Below are 14,216 nucleotides of genomic sequence, written 5' to 3' on the forward strand. Positions count from 1 at the left end.
TTCCCCTGCAGCCTGTGAAGAAGATCATGATGAATGCAGCCCATGGAGCTCCATGGTGGAACAGATATCCATGTGGCAACCTGTAGAAGACCCCATGCTGCAGTCGATGGATGTGCCCTGAAGGAAGCTGTGGCCCATGGATAATCCATGCAGGAGGAGGCTCCTGGCAGGAACTGCAGCCCATGGAGAAAAGCCCATGCAGGAGCAGTTCGTCTGGCAGGACCTGTGACCCCACAGGGGACCCATGTTGGAGCAGTCTCTTCCTGAAGGACTACCTTGTGGGAAGAACCCACGCTGGAGCAGTTTGTGAAGGACTGTACCCTGTAGGAGGGACCCCATGCTGCAGCAGGGGAAGAGTGTAAGGAGGAAGCAGCAGCAGAGATGAAGTGTTATGGACTGATCACAACCCCCGTTCCCCATGCCCCTGTGTTGCTCAGGGAGGGGAGGAGGTAGAAGAGTTAGGAGTGAAACTGAGCCTGCGAAGAAGGAAGTGGGGTGACGGTGGTTTTAGTTTTATTTCTTGCTCTCCTACTCTGGCAAAAAATTAAATTAATATGCCCCAATTCAAGCCTGTTTTGTCCATGATGGTAACTGGTGAGTGATCTCCCTGTCCTTATCTTGACCCATAAGCTTTTCATCCTATTTTCTCCCCCTGTCCCTCTGAGCAGTGGAAGTGAGAGAGCAGCTTGGTGGGCACCTGGCAGCCAGCCGAGGTCAACTCACCACAAACTTGTAGGCAGATCGGCCAGATACTTTCTTCAGCAATGAGGCTGTAAGTATATTGCCTGGTAGGTACAAGTTAATAAAGGGTTTACACTTTTTAAGAAGCAGCTGCTGGAACACAGATAAAAATCTTGGGCTGTTACTTTTAAGCAGTCCCTTTGTGCTACTAAGGCTTGTTTCCCAATAATGCAAGATGCTAATGATTAGTGGCTATGGATGTTATAATGATGACAGTTGTACCTTTTTCTTGTAGAGCTTCATAAATCTGTCTCTAAGTTCAATAAAAGTTGGTTTCACACAGGTGTTGTTTGCTAAAGCCAGAAGGGAATGGGAATGGCCCACAGGAGGTACTGAACACAAACCAGTTTTCCAGCCCTCTTGATTCCAGGAGACAAAGTGCAGGGAAGGCTTCAACCTGTGATACAAAAATTTAGTTACCCAGGGAAAGTAAAAACCACAAAGCCTAGATTTCCTTAGCTAACAAACAGTCTGAAAAGGTTAACATTAAAGCTTGCAGAATTAAGAAAGGCAGTTATAACTAGAATTTTGCATAAGACCTGTTAGACTTCAGAGTAAAACAGTGTGTCTTTTAAATTAAACTGCAAACACCGATTTTGTTTTGTTAATTTAATGTATCAGGGTTTGAAAGCAAAGTTACAAGCACCTATTTCTATAAAAGGGACTGCAAGCACTCAGATTTAGGAGAGAGGTAGATTAATGCTCTGCATGGACAATCAGTATACCTACAGTTCAGAAGTAAAATGCTTTTGATTCTCAGAAGTTTTCCCCACATGTCCCTGTCCACTTGTAAAATCCATCCTGTACATGAAGCTTGCCTGCCTTTCCTGTTATAACTATGTAGATCAACAGTGTAAAAGGTAGAAAACAGTGCTAACAATACAGAGTTGTTAAAATAAGGATGATTCCCTAACTACATGAGATTAACCATGAAAGAGGCAGGGCTTCTGTTCATAAAAAAACCCTCAAACTTCTACTACAGAACCTATTCTTCCAACATCCCTTACTGTCAAGAGAAATCTGGAAAGTTGGGCTTTGCTTTCTTTTGCATTTTTGAGAATGGGAGGAGCAGCACAGGGACATCTAGTTGCCTCCCTTTATCTGGAAGTCCAAGAATGCTGTGACTTATTCTAACTCATTAAGGAAATTATTTTCTTCCCTTCTGAAATTAAGAAAAATATTTTTAAGTAAACTGATTTAGTATTGAAATTCTTCAGATGAAAAGCAAGAGTGCTCTGGATAATCTGACAACAGTTTCAGTAACAAATACCATGACTACTTGGTGTGGAATTACAAACCTTTCAATATTTCTACGAAGGTCTGAAACCTGCACATTTCCTCGAACGAGAAGTGCACAGGCAAGGTAGAGGCTATGCTTTGGATCTGCTTGAATTAGTTGATGTTCTCTACTAAAAGCATCTGAAAACATCTGATCCAACCTAGGTGGAAAGAAAACAGAGTTACTTACTCGTATTAAAGCAGGCTACAAAAGTTCTTCAGAATGCCCATCTTCAGGGTTTAAAAGTTCATAAAATTCTGGAAATAAAGGTACATTAAACCTGGGACCATGGATGACAGGGAAAAGTTTCAAACCTTTACAGGTACATATGTTTGCATTAGAAGTTTTTAAAACAGACCAGATCCATTTTTCTCTTCTCCCTCATGTTACAACTCACTGCTGAGCCTGAAGTCAGAGAATCGGACGGACAAAGATACCTTTATTAAGGAAATTTTAGATCAGTGGTTACAAAGTATTAAAATATGTAAAAGGATTTAAAGACTTGACCTTCCAGTTATATGACAATTTCAGCAGACAATCTCACTGCTTGTGAAGGATCTGACAAGGAATACCAAAGTGCTGCTGACCCTTACAGAACCGATTATCTGTTCGTTACACTTTGCTATTTAAAAAGATCAGGGGATCATGTGCCTGTATTAATTTTGACTAATGATTTAGGAAAAGACAGACTATACTTACTAGAATTTTATCATGTATGACTGCTTTAAAAGATGACACAGTAGGTCATATTCTTCCTCTCTGCCTTAAGCAAGTTCCACTGTATTGTGAGATATCAAAGATGGTGTCTTCAGGAGGTCTCTATGAACCCATAACGTCTAAGCTATTCTTCCAATTTTTTCCAAACTCTCTGCATCTATCACCTCTACTTCTTTTTTTTAAATCACCTCTGCCACAATCTGCCTATTAAAAAAATAACTAAATAAAGGAGACAAAAATACTACTGTTCCCACCTCATTCTGAAACGTGATTGACTGAGCATCTCTCCATAGTCTGCTGCCTTCTCTCCAGCACTGTATTGTCTCCTCAGGGTATGGTTTCAAGAGATCCAACTGATTGTCACAACTTGCTATCACAGAAAAGGGGTGGGTGGTCCTGCCCTCTTCTCCATGTTGCATACTTCCATCACTTACCTTTAGCTGCCTCTACCACTATTTGGACCTTTTGCTGACTGAATTTAAAACCAGTGACGTCTACTTTAACTGGTTATTTTTCTGCCATGTCAATAGGATAAATCACAGCACAAAATTTGACAATTTTCTCAAATAAACATCAGCTTATTGACACCATAAGCTGTTAAACGGACTCACTACATCTCCAGACCGAAGATGCCATTACTTCCCATGGAGTCTAGTTTAATTCCTTGTTTGTCTTTACAGTACTTTGTGAGTCAACTGCAAACTGTTACTCAAAAGAACCTGTGGTGTCGGTTCTGTCTATCATCTAAGTAATAGATTTTTCCAACAGAAGCATTTTCCAGCAGAGATAAAAAAAATACATTTCAAGTTTACTTGCTTAACCATTACAGAGAAAAGGGACAAAGGATGTTCTCAAAAATTTCACTAATATGAAAATGTGGCAGACTTAAAACTTTTAGAACTTCTACCCTTAGTTTTGCTACAGAATGTAATTTTTTAAATGAAAACTACGGAAGAATCAGAAATTAAGCATCAAATGTAAAGCTTCCATAATAATTTTTTCTTACCGTCTAGAAGGTACATTAACATCAGCCAATGTATACAAAGGAGTCAAGCTTGAAACCAAGTAATGAAGTCGAGGAAATGGAACCAAATTCATGCTGATTTCATTAAGATCCATGTTAAGGGAACCTTCAAACCTAGCAGAGCTGAAAAATTAACAATCTGTTATAAACTAAGTAAATTACTTTTATACGGTAAATGTTCATTAAATCTGTTTTTCAGTTGTTCCCTACAACAACACAGTAAAACAACATAGCACTCACGAAACTGTTCATGTATAACTGCTAAACTTTCACATTTCACAGTAACAGTGCTATACCTTATTTCCTTACACTACTCGTATAGAACAATTAATCATCAAGAATGAGACCTTAAGTTTCCCAACTTTAGTCTTTGGCACTGTTTTTTCAGTATGTGGACATGGCTGCTGAATACCAGTTTTCACAAATAGGCTAAACATGCATGACTTAGCATTCCTGACAACCTGCTTAAAGGAAAAGCAGGCCAATACTCCAGAAGTATATTTCAACAGGAGTTTCTTACAGCAATAAGACAGTTTAGGAGCAACAATGGTCTGATGGTATTTATAAAATAATACAATTGGCCTAGAAAGGCAAATCTCCCTGGGGTCCATCAAGCATTAATGGAAGACAATATCCTTCTGCCTATAGAACTGAAGTAAAAAAAGTTTTAAGACTATCATGGCTAGAGCAACACCACTGCAATGTGAATACGTCCAAATATTTTAAACATTTAGCAACTAATTCTTAAAAAGAGGAGACTCATATCAAATGGGAAACAATATTCTTTGAGTTGAGGCAGGCCTGCATATTTGCAGCACACACCGCCTCTAGCAATACTACTTTTACAGAGGAATGACCTGTAACTTTACCTTGTCAGGTTTAGCAGCAAGTTGGCTACAATATTATTCATTGCATCAAATGGCTTCTCTTGTACAATTTTTGCACCGCCTGCACTGGATGTTACCAAGCTGTTTTGCTTCACAGTTGACCCTAGCTTCCCAGAGTTGATCATCTGATGAATTTTATTAACTATATCAAACAGAGACTTTGAGAGAGAAAAAAAAAGCATACAGGAAGTCTTGAGCACAGAGCTTTCAAATTCAGTACCCCAATTTTTAATTTCAATTAATCTTAAAGAAGAAGGTAAGACATGATACTGTGAGTTCAAAGATTTAACCTCTGATACATGTAAGTCCAACTTTTGACCAATTCCAATTAACTAAAAAAGTCAAAGGTTCCAAATGTCTGTTCCTTACATGTCAGAAACATGTACACAGCTTGACTCAGAAGTTTGAATTTTATTGAACTATTCAAAATCCTAATGCTCTAAAATTAAATTGTAAATTCTCATAATTCCTATGAAAGCAAAAATATATTTTCTAAATATATTTCACTTTTTCTTGCTTTTTTCAAAAGCAAATATCAAGAGAGTCAAAGTTCGATTCAGATAAGTCTAGTGGTTTGTGTGGTCAGCCATGCCTGTGATGCCCATATCACTAATAGGTAAAGTCAAGACTGTTGGAATTTGGAGTGGTTAGTCATTTCCCTTGCTGGACTGGGTTTGAGTGTACCCTCAGCAAATTTGCCAATGACACTGAGCTGTATGGTGCAGCTGACATGCAGGAGAGAAGGGATGCCATCCAGAGGGGCCTTGACAGGCTTGAGAGGTGGGACCATGTGAACCTCATGAAGTTCAACAAGGCCAAGTGCAAGGTCCTGCACATGGGTCGGCGCAATCCCAAGAACAAATAGAGGCTAAGTGGAGAATGGATTGAGAGCAGCCCTGAGAAGGACTTGGGGGTGTTGGTTGATGAGAAGCTCAACATGAGCCAGCAATGTGCGCTCGCAGCCCAAAAGGCCAACTGTGTCGGGGCTGCATCAAAAGAGGCGTGGACAGCAGGTCAAGGGAGGTAATTCTCCCCCTCTACTCCACTCTTGTGAGACCTCACCTGCAGTACTGTGTTCAGCTCTGGGGCCCCCAACATAAGAAGGACATGGGCCTTTCAGTACTTAAAGGGGGCTTAATAAGAAAGCTGGAGAGGGACTTTTTACAAGGGCATGCAGTGATAGGGCAAGGGGTAATGGCTTTAAACTGAAAGAGAGGAGATTTAGAGTAGATATAAGGAAGAAATTCTTCACTATGAGGGCAGTGAGGCACTGGAACAGGTTGCCCAGAGCAGTTGTGGATAGCCCATCCCTGGAAGTGTTCAAGGCCAGGCTGGACGGGGCTTTGAGCAACCTGGTCTAGTGGAAAGTGTCCCTGCCCATGTCTGGGGGTTGGAACTAGATGATCTTTAAGGTCCCTTCCAACCCAAACCATTCCATGATATGATTTTATGATTCTACTAATACTACGCACAAATTGACTGCTAAAAAAATATGAGACTCTCAGCCTCAGTAAATAGAAGCTTTTCACTGTTTACCTTGAAGTAAACGTGAAAAGAATCACTATAGACTACCTTGAAAGTGCAGAGCAACTTTTTAGTGATACCCATCTTAATTTTAAAAGCCTGCAAGTGACTTATGAGTTTAATTATTAAAGAATTAAATTATGCTTTTTAAGACTTGGTACTCAAATCAATACGCAGAAGAAACACTTCCTATGTGCAGTGTAATAAAAAAAGAAGTTGACAAAAATAGATTATTTCTTACTTCATTCTCTATTGGTAGCACACAGTCTGCATGTTCATTAAGCTCCTTCATAGCCAGAACACTGTTATATGGAGAAGTAATAACATCATCTTCACCAGAGGGATAAACTGAAGTAACAAATCTGTATACTTCTGGGAATTCATCCTCAAGCAAATTTAGTACAAAAGTTCCAAGACCAGATCCTGTCCCTAATTATGAATGAAGACAGAATGAGAAAAGATAAAAGGTTCCCCATGGTATAATAACCCTTAAGTCTCATATGTTGGAAACACACAAATTCTACAACTTCTTAATTTTATATATTAATGAACACTTTCTGGAGCGTTTGTCTGACAGGGGAGCTACTCAGATGTAAATTAAGCAGGAAGGTAGGAAGGTTTTTTCCCAGACAGGAAAATAACTAAGCAATAAAAGTATTTCCCATAGTATATCAGACAGGATGAAGTATACAACCTCAAAAGTTTCTGCAAACCAAAAAATCCTATTACATAACCAACATTTTTCTGACCTAGTTATTTTTATTTCTTATTTTAAAATCTTTAATTTGAATTTTGAAATATAACAGTTTTAACAGTGTTTAAAAACACTGAACTGCCCCAAACAATTACTTACTTTTCTTTTGGGGTTTTATAAATTTTTCTGATTCTCCAGTCAAAACATAATAACCCTTTTCCCCCCAGCACACACACACAGTTTTCCTCATTAGCACTAAGCACATAGCACTGAGTTCAAATCAGAGAACTGAACTGTATTTTTTCTGTCTTGGACAGCTAACATTCTCATCAGCAGACAATTTCATCTATGAACACGACAGCAATTTTCTGCAATAACAGAAACAGTATCTGCAGGCTCTCTCAAATTAAGCAAATGGCCACAAAAAAGGCCCTTCACAAAACTCCTGCTTCATATTTAGAGCTATTTTCTATGTCTTTTTCCACATCATAACCAGCTATAACACATGCTTCCCCCACGTTTCTGGGGTAGGAAGGCTTAGTGGCAATACTGTAATGACAAAATTGCTGCTGCAAGGGATTATTCACTCCACCACCCCCCACCCCGCACCATCTGATTTATTAACAAAGTAGCTAGACCAGATTCAAGCGAATTATGTAGCAGAAAAATAGAAAAACAGAGTGTTTCTAAAGTTAAGCAACATTAGAAGTGTCCTTCAAAGTCTTTTGGAAACTCTTTCCTCACCACCAAAACCAAGTTGTTTACAACAATGATGTCAGTCTTCTGAGGCCACTGTCCCTTCTGATCAGTGAAGGGTACCTTCAAGTATTTCCTTGTATTTGGTACCTGTCTTGATCCACTCATTGCCTAGTATTTAAAATATTAACTATATTTTTGTTCTGGGTAGCACTTACCTTAGTTCACAATTAGAGGGTCCTCTGTGCTCTTACAGAACAAATAATAACAGGTCCGCTTAATTGGACTTACATAGAACATCTTTCCAAGATCCAAGTTTTTCTTTTTTACCTGCGGCTGCTGCAATCATACTAACCATATGAACCGTATAACCATAGAAACCGTAAAAAAATTACTTACCACCTCCCATAGAATGAATTATAAAAAAACACTGTAGGCAGTCACAATGTTCTGCAGTTTTCCTCAGCTTTTCCACAATGTTTTCCTGGTACTGATAGCCATACAGCTTATGACCTACAGCCCTGAAGATATAGAAAGTACTTTAAAAAAAAAATCCAACAACCAATCTTCCAGTTTTTAATTTTAACTCCTCCTATTTGACATTTTACAGTTCGGAGTCCAGAGCTGGCTGCAACCCCTAATTTGTGAGAGTTGCTAAGCTGTGACTACATCTTGTGAATATGGGAGTCAGGATATGGTTTTAATTTTGAGGATGCAAGCACTAAGTTCACAGCTTTGGAGTGTGCACCTTTATTTTGAACTGATAAGGAAATAAGCTCCCACATTAATGATCAAATTGTAATTATAAAATGGAAAGTTATACACTCCTTAACAATAAGTATATCCCTATGTAACATGTGTACTGATCTTCATTTGAGTACTATACAAGTCAGTTGCTGCCAATAATAAAAAAAACCCAAACACCTAATTTTCAGCACACTTGCCTGCTAAATGGTGAAGTTACAGGATGCTTTATTCCCTGTATAGCAGTCTCTTTTGGTACATTTGCTGATGACTTGCTTTCCAGTCTGTACTACACTGGATATTATTAGAAGCGCGTTAAGGTCTTGGTGAAAATTTCTAATTCGTTACATTAATCAATCTTTTTCTGAATTTCTCTTGTAGGTAATGTAGTTTATATGCACAAAGCCAGACTCTGTGGTGCTTAGAAATCAGAAGTGCATTTATTCATATATCTCATTTCCACACTAGCTGCACAGTTTCAAACTAGTTACAGCTTCATCGCTAGTTACTGAACGATGGAAACAGCTGAATACCAAAGAAACAAAAATAAAAAGCAGGCTCTTTTGAAAAAGAAAATAGAAAGTGAGGAAGAAAAAAATTAGACAAAATGATATATCAGCACAATTATCCTTCTGTAAAGGGCTTTTCAAAGGCCTCCTGCAGGCAACAGTGACTCCAAAATTTACTGGTAAGATGCTGCAGCTCCCCAGGTGCAGTAGAACGAACCAGAAAGCTACTTGTTATCATTTCCCTTTTCAAATGACATCTAATTAGTTGCTAAGAAATGCTTTCTGAAGAGGTTCTCACCAGTTGTTTCCTGAACCAGAAACATCTGTGATAAGCTGCTTGCTATCAAACACATCCCTCAATGGTCCCTGCAGAATTTCATTCACCACACCCTCCTCCATGTCAATCAACAGTGCCTTTGAGAAAGGAAAGAATTAAAATTCAGTCAGTAAGCAAACCACTCTTTGAAATAATCACAGAAAGAAATATAAAATTATTTACAATATAAAATGTATGTTATTTCTCCTGTGCTCCAGAGAAACTTTTTTTTTTAGTTGTTACCTGGGAGACCAACTAGATTCACCCTGGCGGATTTGCTAGAAGTCATTCAATAGGGCAGCATTTCAGATAATGCAAATTTGTTAAAATATTACAATATTTTGCCCCAATATTTAGGAATAAAGAAATTAAAGCATTATGTTTCCAGTTTTCTTGCTTCTTAATCACTTGAGGTGGCTCAAAGAAACCACTCCTTAGAAAATTCAAATAAAAACTTGGTTGGTACTATCTGCAAACATTTTATTAAAATTATAATTTAAGTTACTCAGCAAGACTGGCAGCAAACTGCATTACTCCACAGAACCATAAAAGTTACTATTAGAAATTTTACTATTCATAGTAGTATTGAAAAACATACACAATTATATGGACCTTGTGAAAATTCCTACATAGTTGGATGTAAATATGCAATGTAAAAAGAACGACCTTTATATATTGCCTTACTCGTGCTTTTAAAGAGCAGATTTTTCCTTTGTAAATATCAGGACCATCACCACCACTTCTGGAAAAAAAAAAAAAAAAACAAACCTAAGCTCATAATTGTAATAGAAAATAAGGCAATATGTATTAGAATAAAATTCCCCTCCTTAATATTTTGTGCTCAGAGGACTGTTACAATGTAAACAAATAGAAACACCCAGAACATGCTGCTAAGAAAGACCTCATAGTTCCCTAAAGTAATGCAATTACAGGACACTATCTCAGTCAGAAATACCCTAAGCAGTACTTCAGGAAGTGGAAAAGATAAGCATTGAAAGTTTACTCTCGGGTACATCCTCTGCTCTGTGGTAATTCTACAAGTATTGCCAAAACTTGAAATTACTATCTTTTATCCTGCATGTGGTATGTCTGCATCATATAATGGAACTCGGCACACCAAATAGTACCACTGGCTTTTCAAAAGGAATAGTACAGCACTGTGCTACTGCTCAAGATCTGAAAGCAGTATAACTGCACTAGCACAGCACTGTGCTCGACTTATTTTACCATTAAGATTTGCCAGTTCAGAAATCATGCTGGACTGACAGATAAATTCTTTTTTTTTCCAGGATTAGTTGTACTGAGTCAACCTAAGGGACTACACATTGTGTACAATCACATTTTTTTCCACGATGAATACTGGTGCTTCTGCACTTAAAGGATAAGATAATTTAGTCTGGCCAAACTATGTTCAACACAGGGCAAAAAGTTAGGGATAATTGGAAGATGGATCTAATTTTCCCTTCAATTATTTACCTAATTTGGGGGCTGGTCAAGCCTAAATTTAAAATATCTCTTAGACTATTCTAAATTCAACCATGATAATATTCCAAAAACATCAGCTGAAATTCCCTACAGCAACAAATGTTCTGACCATGCTGAGCCCCATCAGGAAACAAGAGGAAGAGAGTTTGGGGCTGCACTGCTCAAGGATCTTCCACCCTCTTGTTCAAAGAAGCTCTCCAAACACTTCTCATTAGCTGAGCAGCTCACAGCAGCCTCCAGTACCCAAGTGATTACTCTAGACTACAGAACTCTCTATATGAGCCCACTACAGCACCACTAAATCCAGCTAGAGAAGTTCTATTTCTCTTCGAGGACTAAAAAACCTCAAAGATGAAAAAAAAACCAAACCCCAAATCAACACTTCTTCCTCTTATTATTGTCTTTGTGGTCTTTCATGCCAGCCCATACTTTCAATTACCTGGATTCAATTGCTGAAAAAATATCCCTCCATTCCCTAGAATCCCCCAGGCTTAAAGCATGCATTTCTGAATATAAAACCATACATTTGCATAAGAACATTTCCAATATTACATAGTTTAATAATAACCGTAACAGAAAAAAAAAAATCTGTCTGGTTCTGCCAGAGTGTTGTTCATAGCAGTTTCTGACAGGACAACCCACCTGGATTAATTATTTTGAAAAGTGGTATGGCATAGCATAGAAGACTGAAGTTTGTCCCTTTTATGATGTAAGGTTTTATGCCTGCAATGGCCCAGGAGGTGAACTGGTTCTTTCTGATAAAACTAAAACAAACCCCACAACAGTAACAAAAGGCCAGAACCTCACAGCCTGAGCAAAGGAGTTTGAAACTACTCTCCCTATGGTTCAAGGCTGCAGTAAAAAGTGGGAATTGTTTCAACAGGAAAATGAACAGCTCCTGGAAAAGACAATATTTGAATAATCATTTTTCTCTTTCACAGGTAGGGGAATCTTCCTTGAAACTTCTACAGTATTCAGTGGGATAAGTCCTTCCCTTTAGAGAAAGAACACATGTTTTTATTGCAGCTATCTTGTCAGTTATAAATTTGGTGGTTCCATCTGGCACATACAGAAACATAGACATTGTTTACAACCAAATTTTCTTGGTAAGAAAAAAATTCTAGGAAATGCCCGTTAGGAATGGCAATGATAAACTCCGATGCACTTGCATGTTCTTTCAAAGAGATAAAATTTGAGACAAAACAATTAGTATTTCAATGCCATTTTAGTTAAAATTGCATGCTGTACTGCAGCCTTGCCATATGGTGGAAGGAAACAGAGGCTGGTCAAATGCTTTTTAATTAATTAAAATGCAACAACAATATCCAAGTGCACAACTGTTTTATTCTTGCAAACTGCAAGGATTTGTGTAACTGGATAGATGAGAGATGACTGAATACTCTTAAGATATGAACTGGGTCACTTTAAAAAAAAAAACATAGCCACCACTCTGTGTGTAAAAAACCTAGTCAGATAAAAGGGATTTAAAAACTGACATGACCTTTTCTGACTACCTTGTATACCATTCCTCTTACAACTCTTCAATAAGTGCTGCTAAGTTGGTATTCAGAGGGCTTGCAGCCTGATCATGATTCACAATGGCAAAAGCTATCAGATCCTGACTGTCCATTTTTGGGACAGAAGGAAAGGAAAACAAATCCAAACACTTTCCACACCTTTAATGGAAAGGTAAAGATAGTGTTTTAAGAGTACAAAAAAGCAACATCTTTCTCTAGCACATTCTAAATATGACCTAAACCAAAGAAAACTATAAATTCGGTTAAGAGGAGGTACTAAAATCATTGCTCTACTGTGTTAAACTCATGAGCTGCTTGATAAGATGACTTACCTTGTATCTACATTCCTAAAGAAACTGCTTAATGCTTCATCATAAATTCCTTTCTAAAAGGAAACAACACAACATAAGATGATATTTAACATCAGAAATTCTCAGTGTTTTTTCATAGAATCATTTAAGTTGGAAGGGACCTCTGAAGGTCACCTGTCAAACCTCCCCACTCAGGACAGAGTGAACATCTATGTTGAATCCAACTAGCTATAGTCAGCACTAAAAAGAACATTTAATTGAAGCATCACCTTTATATTAAAAACTGACAGCAGGATGTAACTAGGAAATTATTTTTTCAGCACAAGATTAAACAACTACTCTTCCTTCCTTTCTAAAGATTTAGGATTTTACTGAAGATCCCAATGCAATTATTAAATTGAATAGCTGCTGTTTAGCTGACTTGGTTCATCACTGATACAACACTCAGTTGTATCCATGCCCATGATACTAATGTCCATGAAGTTCTGTAGAATGGAAAGCACATCACACTGTATCAGTGATTCCTAACCTCCCTGCTGAGGGGTGGTATGGAAATTACTTACCCAACCATAAAGCTGAAGAGACCTGGCAGGTCTTAATACTTTAACATTATTACTTTAGAGATTGTTTACCATACTCCTAAAGATGTGATGAAGCAGAACTTGGAAGTCATTGTTCCCTACAACACTAAAATGAAGAGACTCTCCATATGCATATGAACTTCAGCCATCGCCTTTTTTACAGCTGCTTCAGCAGAAGGCATTAAGACTGCTCATCATTGTTACCATACAGTGCTTACTAGGAAATCGTATCTTTATAGCCATGGCAGGAATAGTGCATTTTTGCTCAGGGTACTCAGCACAATCCTATGCCCTCTTCATGCTGCTATTTTGGTCAGTGCAACTGCACAGTAAGTCACTGCACGGCATGTCCTAGTGTGGAAAAGAAAGAGGGGCTTTGGTGGGCTGCTTTTTTTGCTTTACTGCCGGTGGCAAAGGACTCACATCGAACAACCGTCTCTTCTCACTGCCTCGAACCTGGCAACGCCTGCCTGTGCGGAGACATCCTGAGCTTTTCAAGGTGGAAAGGCTTGTGAAAGCGGATCTGACTTAGGGATGAATAGTTAAACAGCATAAAAACCTGGGGATACTTCTGCTTGTAATGAAGTGGCCTTAATGTAATCAAATACATTCAGTGCTTCGCAGTCACAGGGAAGAACACGGAAGGAAGCGAGGGCCACCGTGGCCTCCCCACGGCGAGTGGGGAACGCGGCTCGCCCCTACGGCCGCGCCGTCCCCTCAGGCCAGCAACGGCGGGAGGCGAGTGGGGAAGCGGTGCCGTTACCTTGTTGACGGCAGCGTGCTCCCGCAGCGCCAGGTCCCAGAAGCGGCAGCCCACCTGGTTCCCGCACTGGCCCACTGCAGAGGGGAGAGACACAGGTCAGGCACGGGAACGGGACGGCGGGAAGGGCTCTAGGCGCCACGACCCCTTACCCTGCACCACCACCGACTGGGTCATGGCGGGGCGTCCGGCGGCACCTCCTCTTTCGAACTCGGCGCCCGGAAGCCACGCCCCCTTAACGTCCGCGGAGGAGCGGGGAGACGTTGCGGCGTGCGGGCTCTTCCAATGGCGCGGCCTCCTTTACTCCCCCCCCCGCCTTCCTCCCGCGGTGGAATGTTCCATCCATTGATTTAGCTGCGGGCGCTCGCTGCCTATCTGTTGCGAGTGGAACATTCCATTAGGGGGCGAGGGTGTGTGAGGCCGGGCCTTCT

The 14,216-nt window shown here is 39.5% G+C and overlaps 1 protein-coding gene across 1 annotated transcript in view; it reads right to left on the reverse strand.

Annotated features, from left to right (window-relative positions):
* Positions 1–13,962, reverse strand: part of TUBE1 (tubulin, epsilon 1) — a 15,346-nt gene extending 1,384 nt beyond the window's left edge. Inside the window, exons 1-11 of the mRNA XM_010286874.1 lie at positions 13,938–13,962; positions 13,789–13,862; positions 12,466–12,518; positions 9,816–9,873; positions 9,114–9,229; positions 7,962–8,083; positions 6,414–6,601; positions 4,631–4,806; positions 3,744–3,884; positions 2,040–2,180; positions 964–1,138 (exon numbers count right to left, since the gene is read on the reverse strand). Coding sequence (XP_010285176.1) covers positions 964–1,138; positions 2,040–2,180; positions 3,744–3,884; positions 4,631–4,806; positions 6,414–6,601; positions 7,962–8,083; positions 9,114–9,229; positions 9,816–9,873; positions 12,466–12,518; positions 13,789–13,862; positions 13,938–13,962 — 1,269 coding nt within the window. The remainder of the gene's footprint in view (positions 1–963; positions 1,139–2,039; positions 2,181–3,743; positions 3,885–4,630; positions 4,807–6,413; positions 6,602–7,961; positions 8,084–9,113; positions 9,230–9,815; positions 9,874–12,465; positions 12,519–13,788; positions 13,863–13,937) is intronic.
* Positions 13,963–14,216: the final 254 nt, after the last annotated feature.

The sequence above is a fragment of the Phaethon lepturus genome, unplaced genomic scaffold, assembly GCF_000687285.1.
Source record: "Phaethon lepturus isolate BGI_N335 unplaced genomic scaffold, ASM68728v1 scaffold14955, whole genome shotgun sequence".
Classification (NCBI taxonomy): Eukaryota; Metazoa; Chordata; class Aves; order Phaethontiformes; family Phaethontidae; genus Phaethon; species Phaethon lepturus.